This window comes from Gobio gobio (assembly GCF_949357685.1).
Source record: "Gobio gobio genome assembly, chromosome: 11".
In the NCBI taxonomy this organism is placed as follows: Eukaryota; Metazoa; Chordata; class Actinopteri; order Cypriniformes; family Gobionidae; genus Gobio; species Gobio gobio.
The window spans coordinates 7,213,627-7,230,591 of record NC_137104.1 but is presented as its reverse complement, the minus strand read 5'-3'; the positions used below and the strand labels follow the sequence as shown (position 1 = coordinate 7,230,591).

General features: G+C 39.8%; 2 protein-coding genes across 4 annotated transcripts in view; both read left to right on the top strand.

Moving 5' to 3' along the window:
* Positions 1 to 10,712, top strand: part of clasp2 (cytoplasmic linker associated protein 2) — a 92,666-nt gene extending 81,954 nt beyond the window's left edge. The window contains 2 exon segments of the mRNA XM_079829306.1: positions 7,250 to 7,366; positions 9,525 to 10,712. Coding sequence (XP_079685432.1) covers positions 7,250 to 7,366; positions 9,525 to 9,614 — 207 coding nt within the window. The 3' untranslated portion in view covers positions 9,615 to 10,712.
* A 2,375-nt stretch (positions 10,713 to 13,087) lies between these two features.
* The window catches only part of ubp1 (upstream binding protein 1), a 47,555-nt gene continuing 43,677 nt past the window's right edge, over positions 13,088 to 16,965 (top strand). Inside the window, exon 1 of one of the 3 annotated variants that reach the window (XM_079829235.1) lies at positions 13,088 to 13,834. In XM_079829235.1, the coding sequence (XP_079685361.1) occupies positions 13,719 to 13,834 (116 nt within the window). In that variant the 5' untranslated portion in view covers positions 13,088 to 13,718. The remainder of the gene's footprint in view (positions 13,835 to 16,965) is intronic. The other 2 variants (XM_079829237.1, XM_079829236.1) reach the window with 2 other exon arrangements.

The following is a 16,965-nucleotide window of genomic DNA, read 5'->3' as shown; positions in this document are numbered from 1 at the left end:
ACCGGATCCGGCTGACTACGGTAACCTCAGGATAAGGATGAGACAGACAGACTAATATTAGCGTAGATCAGTGTTCATTTCGTTGACGAATAATTTTCGTCATAATTTTCGTCAACAACCTTTTTTCACTGACGAAAACGAGACGATAACTAAATAAAAACTAGTGTTGGATGACAAAAACTATGACAAAAATCAACTGTCATTTTCGTCAACAAAAAAAACAAGACGAAAATTTTAGGGAGGAACGATTAGGGAAGAGATCCAGTCAGAACTGATAACCTGTGTAACAGATGCGCACATTTGATTTGAACTGATCTAACCGCTGGAAAACACGGCCTACAGGCTCACACATCCCCAATCCAGCGCTCCAGAGCGGCTCACAATAAATGCATAGCGCACATTTATGCCAGTCAATTGTTTATGAATTAATGCTGATGAGTAATGACAATATATGTTTTAGACAGTTGTAACAATGCATATTTTATGTCAACTGCAACAGAGGCGTATACATTTCAAAATAAGAGTCCCGGTGTATTTCGAGCTTGTTTATAATTACAAGTCACGCATTATATATTTGTTTTTGGTTACACAATAAACTGTATTTAATTTCATTCCCATTTAATTCATAGTCTGGAGGAAAGACCAGTATTTGACACATATTCAATAAAGTATCAGGGTTATAATAGTTAACTAAAACCATTTAAAAAATCTTCATTTCTTGAAATTAAATATATGTTGACTGAAATAAAAAAATAAAAAAACTTATTTGAAGCTTTAGCTTAACCTGATATGGCCTACTGACTAAAACAGAAATACAAAGTTATAAAAAACTATATAGCTGTGTTTAAAAAACAATCAAAACAGTGAATTGAGCTCTTTCGTGTATTTTTGATGTCAAAATGTCAGTTCAAGTGACAGTCGGTTATGTAAGGCTTATATGCTTAATGTATTACAATTTAACTAAACTAATTAAATTTTCAGGAGACTAAATCTACTGTAGATTTAGACGACTAAAACTAAAAACAATTCAGGTGACTAAAATATGACTAAAACTAAATGGCATTTTAGTCAAAAGACTATGACTAAAATAAAATAAAAATTTGCTGTCAAAATTAACACTGGTGTAGATGCCATTCTTCTTACGATGTAACCAGTACATCGGGTTTTATAGGAAGTGATCCCGGTTTCGGTTGACCTAATTTATAATTTATGCAGCCTAACAATCATTTAACTGATTTGAATAATAGAAATTGATAATCTGTTACGTGTATGCCCGGTTAAAGAGATGTGTTTTTAGTCTAGATTTAAACTGACAGTGCGTGTCTGCTTCCCAAACAAGGCTAGGAAGACTGTTCCACAGTTTATGTGCTAAATAAGAAAAAGATTGACCGCCTGCAGTTGGTTTTGATATTCTAGGGATTATCAACTGGCAAGAATTTTGAGATCGCAATAGACGTGAAGGACTATAATGCGCTAGGAGCTCGCTCAAGTACCAAAATCTAAACCATTTAATGCTTTGTAAGTAATAAGCAAGATTTTTAAATGTATGTGATGTTTAATAGGGACCCAATGCCGTGTTTACAGAACCGGGTTAATATAGTCATACTTCCCGGTGGACCAGCTGAAGTTTGTTTATTAAGCGTGCAGGGCGACCACCCAGTAGAGCATTACAATAATCTAGCATTGAGGTCATGAACGCATGCACTAACTTTTCTGCATTTGTCATTGAGAGCATATGTCGTAATTTAGATATATTTTTAAGATGCTAGAAATGTGGCTTTCAAATCAAAGATTGGTATCAAAGAGCACACCCAGGTTCCTCACTGACGACGAGGACTTGACAGAGCAGCCATCAAGTGTTAGACAGTATTCTAGGTTATAACTAGACATGTGCCGGTAAACGGTAATACAATATACCGCAATAATGAACATGCACAATATTGTTATCGTGGGCACTTCAAAATACCGTGAATAATTATTTATTACGAATTATTCAGATTTTTAGAATTAATTTTAAGAATACTTTACCCATCAACCGTTTAAAATGAAAAACACGTCAAAGAGGAACGCGCACTGATGTAAATAGACCGTGCATGAGCCGAGCACATGGCGGAATGAGGAGACGCTGAAGTGCACATTCATTCTTCGACAGCAGAGGGCGCTGACGGAACAGCAGAAATGCAGCCGTTTCTCCAGTAATCACATAACCTAATACATAATACTTAAAGACTTAAGGCTATTCATTTTCAAACTTGCATTTTATATTTTAATCTGGACTAAATTACATGCCCTTGAATATGTTCTGACTGTTGTTCAATCACACACTTTACAAGGCTCCAGTATTTAACATTAGTTCCTTCATTAACAAACTGACAATGAAAAATACTTCTAAAGAATGAATTAATCTTAGTTAAATGTACATTTCAGCATACCTATTGTTCTTTATAATTCTTTTGCACTTTAATCTGTTTTAAATATTTGTTTACTTTATACATTTTTGTGTATTGCTTTATTGTATTTAAATGTTTGGTTCTTTTGATATAAGAAAGTGATTTAACCTGTTATAGTATGACAACACTTTTTTTGCAACTTATTTCAATATCGTGATAATACCGTATACCGTGATAAAAGCTTCAGCAATTAATCGCAACATGAAAATTTGATACCGGCACATGCCTAGTTATAACATGTGGAGGTTTTTAGTCCAATAATTGGAATCTCTGGGGGGGGGATCTCTACCAATTAAAGGTCCCGTTCTTCGTGTTTTTTTGAAGCTTTGATTGTGTTTACAGTGTGCAATATAACATGTGTTCATGTTTCGCGTGTAAAAAAACACAGTATTTTTCACACTATTTACTTATCTGTATACCGCTGTTTCCACTGTCCTAAAAACGGCTGATGATTTCCTTGTGCTATAAAGTCCCTCCTTCAGAAATACGTAACGAGTTCTGATTGTGCAAGCGGTTCCTGTGCTGTGATTCGACAGCAGCTTAGCGCACGTTGGAAAGGTCACGCCTCTTAACGGAGAGATGTATGCATTCAATAATCTCTACAGCGTCCCTGGGAAAGCCAAACAAAGGTGATTTGACTCCTGGATGAAAATAACAGCGTCTCGATGACATGGCGATAAACACACTCAACGCAACAGTTCCTTTTCTCCACGCGACCGTCCGCTTCTCCACGTGGGACAGCAACAAGACCGCGCCCCCTTTTTCGCGTTTCTTTGTGGGTGGAGGTTAGTCTGTTCTACTGCTCTACTGACGTAATTAAAGAAGGAAGTACCAGGATGTAGTCCAAGCCAGCCGTTCGCTGTAGGCTTTGAAAGGGAACTTCTGTTAAATAAAATATCTCGCTTGGCATTGAACTTTGAGCTTTATAATTTTACAGGTATTATTTATGCTCTAACAGCAACATTACACACTAACTAAAGTTTGAACAATGGAATCGCGAAGAAGGGGACCTTTAAGTAGTAGGAAATTACTAGTCATCGCATTTTTTTATCAATTATGCATTCCATTAATTTTGTTAATTGGTATGTTTTCGTCAGGGCGTGAAGAAAATGCTCAGCTCGAGCATCATTGCTTCCAAATGAAATCTCCCAAGGGTAGCATGTACAGGGTGAAAAGCAACGGTCCTAGTTCTGAGCCTCGAGTTACTCCATACTGAACTTGTGATCGACCTCTTCATTTACTGCAACAAATTGGTAACGGTCAGATTGGTACGATTTGAACCATGCCAATGCAGTTCCACTAATGCCAATGTAATTCTCAAGTCTATTCAAAAGAGTGTTGTGGTCGATAGTATCAAATGCAGCACTAAGATCCAGTAACACTAATCGAGAGATACAACCACGATCGGATGATAAGAGCAAATCATTTGTAACTCTAATGAGAGCAGTCTCAGCAATATGATACGGTCTAAATCCTCACTGGAAATCCGATACCTTTTGATGAATGATAAAAGCATTGGCAGCCAATCAAAAGGAACAGAAGGAATCGTGCACTGGCATGGATGCTAATATTGTTATCGCTCTTGGTGTGAACAGACCTTCAGAACCGTTTAAAAATACTGGAGTTGAATGATGTTTGATTTTGTTCTTTCACATGCATTCTTTTGTCGATGTGGATGGTGTACTGTACTAAAATACATGGTTTCCTGCAATACGTAGTCAACCGTGCAGCAACGCCGCAATTGAATCGGTAGCGCAAAACGGACAGCGTGATCAGTGTAGTTCGTCTACAGAATGAAGGACTCTTTGCACTGGTTCTTTTTATTGAATCAAACTAATGTGGTCCAACTCTGAGCAAATGGCTCGTTTCCTTTTATTGATATAGAATCAACCATTCAAATGACTTTAGCACTGGTAATATCAAACATGCAGATTTCAAGACTTAAAGACTATGAGACTTAAAGGGATAGTTCACCCAAAATTCACAAATCTGTCTTAATTTACTCACCTTAATGTCATTCCAAACCTGTTGAGGAACATGCCAACAAACTTTGATCGTAGGGGTGCGCGATATTGACAAAAAGAAATCTTGATATTTTCTGGGATTTTCTCGATAACGATAATTAGACGATATTTTGCTGAGTGTGTCATTGTGCTGGTACTTTGGCAGGTTTAGGACTGCCATGGTCAGCTAACTCCTAAAGTTCATATTCTGTGTGGTGGTCAGTTCACAGAAGTGACAGAAATCATCTTTACCTTGATACATTTATTTTTTATCTTTTGTGTCAATTTCATAAATGTAATAATGTATTATAATAAGTAATTTATACAATAGGGCTGTTACCAATCAAATTAAATAAGTATCAACAAAATGAATCTTTGCAGTGCAGAGGAAACACACAAGCTGCATCTGAAGTGGCATTTAGATCATTTACACAGACTGTTTACTGTTTGATCATTTACACAGTTCAGAAGTGACAAATTAATAACCTGCAGTTATGCATAAATAATGTTTTGATGTTTAAAACATAAAATGTTGAATAATACTGATTTTTGAAATTATTTAAACCATGAAAAGATACTTTAACTGTGAAATTAAAACCGCCAGTAGGTGGCAGCAAGTCACGTTTAACGAGTGAGTCATTGAGATTCAAACAATTAATTCAAACAGCTGATTCATTCAAGGAACAAAGCATTTGACTATCTTAATCTATATTAGTCATTGAATCATTGATTCAATTGATTTGTTCAATTGATTGTGTTTTGCTTAGAGACGCAGATACAGTGCTGTGTCTTTGTTTTGAACTATTTTTCGGTAGCGAAATAGAGCAAAAACAGGCAATATGGAAGTCTAAACTGTAAGTCACTTAATATTAACTTCTTGTTTAGTAAACTTGCATAAAATCAATATCACATTTGAAAGACTGCAATCTTTGTGTGATATCTTATATATGATATATATGATTTAATTTTAAAAATATATGATTTTATATATGATATAAATATATCACGCAGTGAAAGCGTGTACTCTAATGCGCACCTGCACTAGTCTAATCAACAAAACTACATCACGTAGTGTGTGTGTGAGGGATATACTCGATAATGTCAGATCGCACATCATTAAAACAACAATTACGATATTATCGCAGACGATATATATCGCACACCCCTATTAGATCGTTCACTTGATATGTTATTCAAACGTACTATGGACACCCTCTAGTGGACAAATTGACTTTCAAAGATAAAAGTGTGTGATAAATTGAGGTTTCCAAATGGAGTACTCCATAAATGGAGTCTTCCAAAAGAAAGAAGCGATTCTGAACTGCTCAAAATGAGTCGTCAGTAATTCCGGTCTCACTCCCTGCACAAACCTATGTAGGGTTGTAACAAATTAGTATGATGTTCTTTATTGGCTGCCGGCAAACAACGTCTACTTTGCCCCTCCCTCAAACACTGCAGTTGTAACTGAGACTGGAAGATTGTGCTTTGTGTTGTCGAGAAGACTCAAATCCACTCAAATGGCGCTTTTCCACTGCATGGTACAGTTCGGTATGGCTCACTTTTTGGTGTTTTCCACTGCATGGTACAGTTCGGTATGGCTCACTTTTTGGTGTTTTCCACTGCATGGTGCGGTGCGGTTCGGTCCGGTACGGTTCGCTTAAATAGTACCACCTCAGTTGAGGTTCCAAGCGTGACGTACCGATACAAAAAAGTGACATGTAAACACAGCAAATCACTGATTGTTCAGAGAGAATCGTCACTACCGTCACTACCATTATATGCTTTTGTGACAGTGATATAGCGGTTGAGACCCTAAACACATGGCTTAAATACAAGATTAGTTTGCCCTTGTGCGGCGTCTAGCAAATCAAGTGATGTTGTCATCTGCGCTTTGTTGTACGAGTGCCTACTCTCTTGTTTTTAGCAGTATTTAGTTTTTTCTGCTATCAGCCTCCTTTGAAACAAACATTATTCGTCTTGTAGTTAAAAACATCCACATGCCGAGAAGTAGAGGTGTTACAATTACAACGATCATTCTTTAATCCCACCCACTTTAAAGCGGTGCTAACTGCAGTGGAAAATCAAAGCGAGCCGTGCTGAACCAAGACGTACCATGCAGTGGAAAAGCACCAAAAGATTCTCATTCTGAATCTCAAATCCACTTTGATGCCCTTCCAAAGGATGAGGACTCTGAAGTGCTGAAATTTATACAGTAAAAGCGAAGCCATCGCTACTGTTCATATCACACCGTATCAAGTGCTGAGGAAGATCCAAAGCTGAAATTCAGATAAAGCAATGAGTGTTTCTGAAGCACACTGTAAGCAATAGACCAATCACAACACACTTGGCCATCTGAACAATCAGAGCAGAGTAAAGTGCGGATCGGGCCGCATTTTTCTATCTGAACAAACCTTTGCTTCAAGTTAAACAGGCCCATTGGCTACCTACATAATAAGCTGTTTTAAATGTAAAATGTTCAATGCCTTATCGCGCTGACTTGACCAAGACCAACCCGAACCCCAATATAATTTCTAAATATCTGTCTGAACCCGGCTGGGTCAGGAAATCCATCCTCTAGAGCAGAGCAGGCTCTCAGAAAGGGAGAGGCTTTGCAAGACCGAATTTTTAATTCAACCATTTCACAGATGCTGAGAGAAAAAGCTTATGCTGCGATGTATATTATGAGTAAATGAAAGTGTTTTTGATCTTTGATGCATGTTAACTTGTTGTAGGGGAACTTTTAGGGCATTTTAAAGATGGTGCATGTTTTGATCTATAATTTTCTCTCATTCGCAGGGTTATGATAACTCTGAGAGCAGTGTGCGAAAGGCGTGTGTATTTTGTCTTGTGGCCATCTATGCTGTCATTGGAGAGGATCTGAAACCTCACCTCAGCCAGCTGTCCGGCAGCAAGGTGAGCCCTTTCTTCTTGCTAAATGTCAGTTTTTTTTTCCTTCCTTAAGGCCCTTTCACACCGGACATGTAACGAAAAAGCGAAGCGGAAAAAGTGAATATTTTGTGTGCGAATAGTTTGCGTCAAAACCATTCACGTCAGCCGCGACGCGAGTTTGCGACGTTTCAGGGCTCCAACATTCCAAAACATTTGCGGCGACAGCTGAGAAAACACGGACACTTCATCATTCAGTGGAGACGAGCTTGTCATTTTCTTTAAAAGACCGAGAAGAAGGTTTTGGGTGCACCCAGTCTTAAAGAACAGAGTCTGAAGGGGAGTATGCTAATCTTGTACATGAGCTAAAACTTTTATCATGGCCGGTTCCGCACTTTCAAATGTCCGTAGGACAATTTGAGGAGCTCCTCCAGAGACAGTAGCAGCGCATCTGATGAGACAAACCACACACTTCAGGAACCAATCGATCTGGAGCAGCTGTTTCCAGCTATGCTTCCAGTTGAGTCACAATAGCCGCGTTTCCACCGAAATTACCCGGAACAATTTGTACCAGGAACTTTTTTTACAGGAACTTTTCCCCCCAGATCTGCTACTGTATGCGTTTCCACTGCGGTCTAAAGTACCGGGAAGATTAGGCAAATTAGTCCAGTGATGTAGGACTGCGCGCGGCTGCTCCTCCCAGTCAGCAACGGACAGTAATAATTTTTGCGCGACACTGTCTGCAACAATAACGAGGAGATGCGCTGCTTTTGGTAGTTATGTATTGGTTCAATAAAGAGGTCATTAACAAAACGGGCGGAAAAGAGACGAGCACTGATACTAAAGCGTATTCTGAAAGCTCGTAAAGCTAAATGTAAAATAAGACAACGTATGTTATTATCAGCTATAACGGACATTGACCGTGAGATGGCTGAGACGAACGCGCGCCATTGGACAGAGAGAGCAAGACTGATATTTACTGAACACAGAACGAACGATCGAACCTTGCAAAAGACTTTTAAAAATGCCAGTTGAAATAAAATACTGCGTTAGCTCAGCCAATCATCATGTTCAGCGCCCAAGTCCCACCCCCGAAAGTTCCCGAACTTTGAAAAAGTACTACCCCGGGAGCAGGGCCGTTTGGAGGGGGAAATATTTACCTGGAACTTCATTTAGACTCTCGTTCCTGCGGTCGAAACACACAGAGTACCACCCCAAAGTTCCTAGTTCCTGGGGAAAGTTCCTGCGGTGGAAATGCGGCTAATGTAAACATTTAAATGCCACAGTCATACTGACGGAAACACAATCACTTTCTATAGTCGCGGACACAATTAGGTTAGAAAAAAATCAACGTATTGATTATAGTATCGTAATCTGTAGCCTACAGTGGGCAAACACAGCTGCATCTGTACAGCTTTAAACACAACTACAGCTGTAATCTCGTGAGAAATGCGATACCTGGCAAAGGTTAATGTTGATTGAATGGCTAGTGACATCAGCTGGACATTTCGTCACCTTTGTTTCCTTGTACGTGATTGGTTTAAGCCTTTTCTATGGCTGCGAGTGTTAAAGCTGTGTGATATTTTCCCCCATCTAGTGGTGAACAGGTATATGACCATCCAGTGAATATTAGTTTCTGTTCCTCTCAATTCCGATTTCGTTTTAACTCCTACGGTGGCCGATTTAGTTCAAGATTAACATGGCTTCCAGTTCGACCTCGTCCACATTCGACACGGTGCCATCGAGTGTTAAAACGCGAAAAGCGAAGCTTGAATTTACGGGTATGTCCCTCTTTGGCTAATGTACTTTCAAGATGGAGGGGCAACATGGCGACCCGCATTCAAACCCTTACCCGTATGTATTTTCCATGGCATATTATAAACTTACGAGAATACTTTATTACTTGAAAGAAGTAAATATACATTAATGAGCACATATATTTTTGAAAGAACTAAGTGTTTTTAGCTAAGAATAAACTAAAAAAGTTACACAGTGTAGCTTAAAAAAAAATCGACATCGAAACTAAAAAAATAAACTTTGCTTTTTCGCCGCAGCACATTCGCGTTCAGTGTGGAAGCTCTCATTACACAAACAGCTGATCCAAAGCGCGTCCAGTGTGAAAGGACCTTTACTCGTTCTGTCTTTATAGAGTAATCTATAACATGCACATTTTCTCTCTTCCCAGCTGAAACTGTTGAATTTGTACATAAAGCGAGCGCAGAGCGGCTCCAGCGGAAGTGACCAGTCTTCAGATCTGGGAGGGCAGGGCCTGTAGCCGTGCCGTCACCATTCAGAACTACAGCACTCTCTTAGTGCAGGGGACCCTAGCTGGCTTTTTAACTCACATGCATACACAAACAAACACCTACATACGCTTGCCTACAGATACGCAAAGCCGCATGCCACCTACACTGCTGGACACCCTCCTCCGGCCCCACATCACCTTCCAGTGGGAGTGCCGTCGGATTGAAGCGCGCCTTCCCAACCTGGACCACCATCGCTCCGTGTTCATGTCTGAGAGACCGGATGGTGGTCTGCTGTTGTTTTGTCACTTTGTCAGTGAGAAGATTGTGTGTACGTCTGGGGCAAAACATTGGGGGAGGGCGGAAACCCGGCAGAGAGAGTCGTGGGTGTCATTTTGTGCAACATGGAGATCATTTCTTTTTATCAAAGAGCTTTTGAGAAACTCAGATTTTTAAGATGAAGTTCAAAACTTCTTGGTCTGAGCGACGTGTCATTAACGTTCCTAATTGCTCACTATCGATTATTAACGTTCATAACAATGAGCGGTTGGTCCGGCTTGCTCTATTATAAGGCATACTTTGCTTGGCTATATGCATGTCATGAATGCCACGCATCAGTCGCCCCACACACCCGAGATTCTCGTCGCGGCGCGGCCACACCACATAGGCAATATGTATCTACGTATATATACCTTAACAAAGGAATATTCAAGAAGATCTTGTGATGTCCTGAGGGGTGTGTGGATTCTTTTAAGTAGCATAGTGTCATTCTTCTCTGATGGGAAATTTGTAGAAATGTATTTACGCATCTAAATCCCGCAACTGTCTCGTCACTTCTTTCCTGTAGTGTCGGTCTTTCTCCCCCGTGAGGAAGTTCTCTTTCTTCCTGCTGCGTTTCTAGACCTGTGCTAACGATGAAATTAAAATAAAGAAAATGTACAGTAATTAACTCATTGTCTCATTATTACTCTTTTCCCCCCTCTGTCCCTTGCAACTGCAACACAACACAAATGCAACACATGTATGAAGGTAAAATCCTCAAGTTAAGGGTAACTTGACCCAAAAATGCAAACTGTCGTCATTTTCTCACCTGTATGATTTTGTTTCTTCTATTAAAAGAAGATATTTTGAAGAATGTTTCCAACTCAATGGGATCTGAATAACATTTGTCCCCATTATGGACCCCCAGTTTCACAGACAGGGCTTAAAGGGTTAGTTCACCCAAAAATGAAAGTTGTGTCATTAATTACTTCCCCTCATGTCGTTGGACACCCGTAAGACCTCTGTTCATCTTCGGAACACAAATGAAGATATTTTAGTTGAAATCTGATGGCTCTGAAAGGCCTCCATTGGCACAATGCACTTTACACTCTCAAGACCCATAAAAGCTACTAAAGACGTCGTTACAAAGTCCATCTCACTACAGTGGTTCTACAATAACTTTATGAAGCGACGAGAATAGTTTTTGTGCGCAAAAAAACATAAATAACGACTTGTATAGTGAAGACCGATTTCAAAACACGGCATCATGAAGCTTCGAAGCGTTATGAATCAGTGAGTCGATTCAACGGTTTGGATCGCCAAAGTCACGTAATTTCAGCAGTTTGGCGGTTTGACACACGATCCGAATCATGATTCGACTCACTGATTCATAACGCTTCGAAGCTTCATGATGTCGTGTTTTGAAATCGGTCATCACTATACAAGTCGTTATTTAGGTTTTTTTGCGCACAAACTATTCTCGTCTCTTCATAAAGTTATTGTAGAACCACTGTAGTGAGATGGACTTTGTAACAACGTCTTTAGTAACATTCATGGGTCTTGACAGTGTAAAGTGCATTGTGCCAATCGAGGCCTTTCTGATTCATCGGATTTCAACTAAAATATCTTCATTTGTGTTCCGAAGATGAACGGAGGTCTTACGGGTGTCCAACGACATGAGGGTAAGTAATTAATGACAGAATTTTCATTTTTGGGTGAACTAACCCTTTAAACTAGTCCCAGACTAAAATGCATGTTTGAGCTGTTTAACTGAAAGCAGCTTGCACTGATAAATCTTAAAATGTCAGTGCCATCGTTTTGTCATAAGATGCACACAAAATATCTTCTTTTCATACTAATATGGGCTGTTGAATGAAAATGAAGTAGTTCCAGACAGACCGCATTACATGTTCAGATCACTTCGCCAAATGATTTCAGATATTTCAAAGGTCCTTACACCAGCAAAAGAACCAATCATTATATATCGCTGACCCTTGTCTGAATGTATACCAGTGTGCTTTTATTGTGTTCACTTATTACCCAACAGCTATGATGAACTACATGTTTGAAACCAACACACACAACCACTGCTGGAGAAAACGTGTGTAATTGAATTTTTGACTCAACTTTAGTTACTGTAACAACCTGAGGTGTTTGTAATATGTAAAAGTGCTGTTAGCACATGCATAAAATGACTAATTGTAGTTTTTCCTGCTTTTAAGTCAGTTGTCTGTAACAGTCAACAGCAATGAGAAATAGCATGTAATCATATTTGACCATTGCAAACCTTACAAACAGGTCTGGGTGTCACATTTCCTATTGCCATTATAGAATGATCTATCCATAAGTTCCCGAGATTGTTAGCTTTGCATGGAAATGTCATTCTCAAGGACACTGATGCCCTCAGTTAACAAAATGAATAAGATTTTCCCAGCTTTTTCACTGTGCTGCTAATAAATTCCCATTGTAAGCTACTTTATAAGTTGGTGGTCTGTGTAAGAGAACCCAATCATGTGCAAAGGCCTGTGTGCCTTCCTATCCAGACCACCAGCACAAAAACAGTGTAAAAACACACTGAATGTGTCCTTGAGTGGCCATCCCTGTTTCAGAATGGATTTTCACCACAAAACAGCCTGTGTAGGAGCTGAATATATCACGCTTGTCTCTAGCTGTTATCTGTCTATGTCTATATTTTTGTCATTTTACAGCCATGCCGATATGGACTTTGGCTATCAGCTGCAGATCCAGTTTTGAACTTAAACGGATAGTTCACCAAAAAGTGAAAACTCTGTAAATATGTACTCATGTTGTTCCAAACCTGTATGAGTTTGTTTCTTCTGTTGAACACCAAAAAGATAACAAGTAGCCATTTTCCTACTTTGTGAACTGATTATCAACATTCTCAAAATATCGTATTTTGTGTTCAACGGGAAAAAACAGATTTGGAACAACTTTAGGGTGAATAAATGGTGACAATTTTCATATTTGGGTGGACTATCCCTTTAAATTTAATTACTCGCTGGTCAAAAAAATTGATTAAAAAATAAATAAAACTAATATAATATTCCAACGCTTTGTATTTCTTCCACCAGGTGACGTGTCGTTTAATTTAGTATCCATTCGCAAGTTAAAGGTTTAACGTATATTTGTTGTTTAGCTGTATCGAAGCGCGAGCCAGGGAGACGGTGACGACAGATACTCGGAAGCTGATTGGCTGAGCGCGTCTCGCAGCGCAGTGTGATTGGCTGTCAGATTCCCGACCCGGATCCCTGCTGCGGCTGTAGCGATCTCGCGTGTGAATGGTGGCAGACGGAGGGCCGTGTCGATGTGTTGTGATCTTTGGCCTCTTCCGAAAGATCAAACCGCCGGGTGAGCGCGATGAAACTGGGCGAGCGCTTTCGGAGGATAGCGAGCGTGAACACACAGGATTAGATGAGCGCGCGCGAGCGAGCGAGCTCTGCCAGCCCAACGGACATTGCGTGTGAACGCGGTGACAGTCGACAGCGTCCTCCCACCCTGCTTTTATATAATGGAAGATCGCATACAGATATGATGTGCTGAGGCAAACGGGATAGCATACGGGAGCTGGAAACGGATCATACGGTGTTGTGTTGATTCGCGACGCCTCGGCTCATCCCCAGACTGTTATTTCTCGCCTCTGACTGTGAAACTGAAGCAATGGCGAGGTACACGGCAGTCAGGGCTAGAGCCGTTTGCCCTGCTTTCAACAGCTAGCCTTCCGCGGGTGGCCACCTAACCGACTCTAGTAGGACTAGCCGACTCCTGCGGCAACGCGAGCTCCGCGCAGGTGCCGTCTGTACGAGGTGAAGCTGGCGGCGCTCCGGTTAGAGTCGGAGGAGAAGGATCTGGGCGCCATGGCGTGGGTGCTGAAGATGGACGATGCGACCATCGAGTCTGGGCTCGTGCACGACTTCGATGCCAGTTTGTCTGGCATCGGCCAGGAGCTCGGGGCTGGCGCGTACAGCATGAGGTTAGAGCCGCATGCAAACCAAAAGCTTCCCAAGAGTCCCTAAGCCGGGGGGGCGATGCACCCATAACGGCTAGCTTAGGCTAGCCCTCAATGTTTATGTAGCGAACCTCGGGATTTGTGTTCAGAGGTTGCATAAATTCATCATTTGAGTCCCTATGTTCATAAATTGACACATCGCGAGTGTGTTTTTGTCGTTTGGTGGATGAAATATACCTAGTATATGTGAGTATAGCTATAGCTAGCTCAAAACAATAGACAACGAGTTGCATCCTAATGCCGTCTGAGAGCCAACTAGATTAGTTTCAAAGTAGTTGTAGAGTATTATCCTCCGAAGAGGCAAAACGTGTTTGTGCTGAAACAACAACAAGCGTTACTTCCTGGAACAGGGTGTTCTTTGAACTCTGTTGTGAGATACGAAATTAACCGTTAAAACGCGATATTAGTTCACATTTGATCCCTTCGCGTTTAACGAAATTGAGGCGACCGTTGAACCCCATTACGTCATACGATACTGCATAGAAGCCAACGGTCTATCATTACGTCATTGAACTGTTAGGGATACTCTAAAACCGTTGATACAATATTTAGGGTGGCGGCCATATCCTACAGATAGTCTGTCCCTGTCTGCATTTGTGCCTTCAACATAAGGAAATGAAAGTGTGTAATATTTCCATCAAAGACAGCCAAGTAAAACATTCAACAGTTGATTCCCCAAAAAATGTAAATATTGTGGCTCAGTACCAGCCCGTGTCCACAACAGTGGCCTAACCAATGGCATGCGTCTGGGGGCGGGGCTATTTGTTTGACTGGCCAATGCTGCACGGGGGAGTGGTTAAGGAAACCTGTTTGATATAAATCATGTTAAATTTGTATATAACCGATTTTCTATGTTTAGCCTACGCGAGAACGATGTACTAAAAAATGGAAAGGTTTTTCTTTTTTTGGCGTACAGACAACAACATTGTCAAAACAATCCACGTTCACATGTATCTGCGAAAACAATCAAAAAAGCTGCTTCCAGGCCAGTTGATGTCACTTTGTAAAGAAAAAACTACGACTGAACACGTAATATACATGCACATTGTCATCGTTTTCACAGATGTGTTTTTATAGTTTACACCGAGACTATTATAACGGTATTGTTTTCAAAAACTTGCACTTTGAAACCCATTTTCAATAGTTTGCGTTTTCAGACACCCAAAATGCCGTTGTCGTGTAAATGAACGACCAAAACGCATAACAAGTTTTTAACTTTTTCACTCACTGGCCATTCATAACTTCTAATAGACAAATTATATTATAAAATTTTCATACATTCATTTCTTAAACAAAATCCTGTCAGATCTATATGACTTTTAGAACTATATCGTTATCGTCAGGGTGGGAAATTAACCAGCCACTTATATTTTTTACCAGCCACTTTTTCAGGTATTCAAATTTATAAAAGTAAGTCCACTAGCATGGTATGGGGTAAATTCAGATTTGATTGGGACATTCTCGGTCATTTCAATGGCAAAAACTGTCAGAATAACTTTGTAAATTCTGTAAATAGTTGCTTTAGTTTTTCAGTAACTGTATATCCATTATAATTAGCAGTTTATTGCAGATTTATTTGAATGAAAAACTACTCTATACAATTACAAGTGTTCTGAAATAAAGGGCCTTTTTGAAAGGACACCTAGACTTTTCTTGACATAAAAGCTTAAAGAATTTACATTTTTGAGAATATCATCCTCACATTTTAATCAAAACATGATCAGACATTCAGTTTTATATTTAGGATATTTTCAGGCCCTTAACATTAAAGTCTCATACATTTTTCCCTAAGTGAATTTAAATTTTTTAGTACATTTTTTAGTATTTACATGTATATTTTACCTTGTTTTTCTGTGTTCCTATAGGCAACTACTTCGAGTTATGACTCTTGGGTAACAAAATTTCAAGTGTCTAGTTTAAAATAAGACCAGATTTATGAATATAGACCATAGGGTTTAAGAGCTGCAGACATTTTTATTTGGAGTGGATATCATGAGTGGAGCGGATTATTGAGCTGCGCGTTATTACAGGCTCGTTCTCGTCAGAACCTAAAACGTAATGTAGCTTTTGGTCACGCTATACAGCTACTTTCTGGATAAAGTTGTTGGCTACTGGAAAAGCTAAACTGTTTTAAAAGTAACCGAGCTACTGAAAATGCCACGTATGTTGGTAGGTTTATGTATATCCCAGCCACTGCTCTAGCCATTATTTTTAATGGAAGGAGATATTGGCGTGTTATTCAAAGCATTAACTAAAATGAAAAGCGCAAAAGGTTTGAATTTGCATGGTGGTAACTCACGTTATTTTGGCTTGGAATTTAGTTTGTTGGAAATATGAACTGAATTTAGAAATGCTTTTAAAATAAAAAACTTTGCGTTTAATAAACAAAAGGCATTTTTTAAATGAAGACGCGTTTGAAGTGGAGTGCAAAATAATCTGTTCCCTGAGTTCACGGCCTTTGTTGTTATTGTGAGTGTACATAAAAGTAGACAGTTTATGGTTTATAATTATGTCTTGCACTGATCTGTATGGCTAAATATAACGGAGTATTATGAGTTGTTTCCGCTGTCATAAAGGAAAAACTCCATCAGAACGCGCCGGCGCCTTCGTCGAACAGAGGGTTAAAGAAACCATAGCCTGTTTAGATTCATAGTTAGGCTATGTTTAAATATTAGCCTTTAATATTATTTTTTGAAAAATGAGCAGCAAGAGTAAGATGCGGACTCCGCGGCGGGCCTCTTAACAACGGGGATATGTCGCCACATTTTTTTAACCGATAATTTTCCTAACGTCTCTGTACCTCAGCTCAGCGCTGAAAACCAATCAAATGAGTTACTCGACCAAAGTGCATTATTGTTACTAGCAACAGCATTTTTTGACTAAATCTGTCCTATCCGTTACAAGGAATGTTTTAAGTAGTAACCAATAAAAATATGTTTTTCAATCCACCTGCCACTGTGGCTGGTACACACGGCAAAGTCTCCTGCCATTGGCTGGTGGCGGGTGCTAATTTCACACCCTGGTTATCGTCCTTGGTGTGAACGGGCGTTAAAGGAACACGCCACTATTTTTGAAAATAGGCTCATTTTCCAACT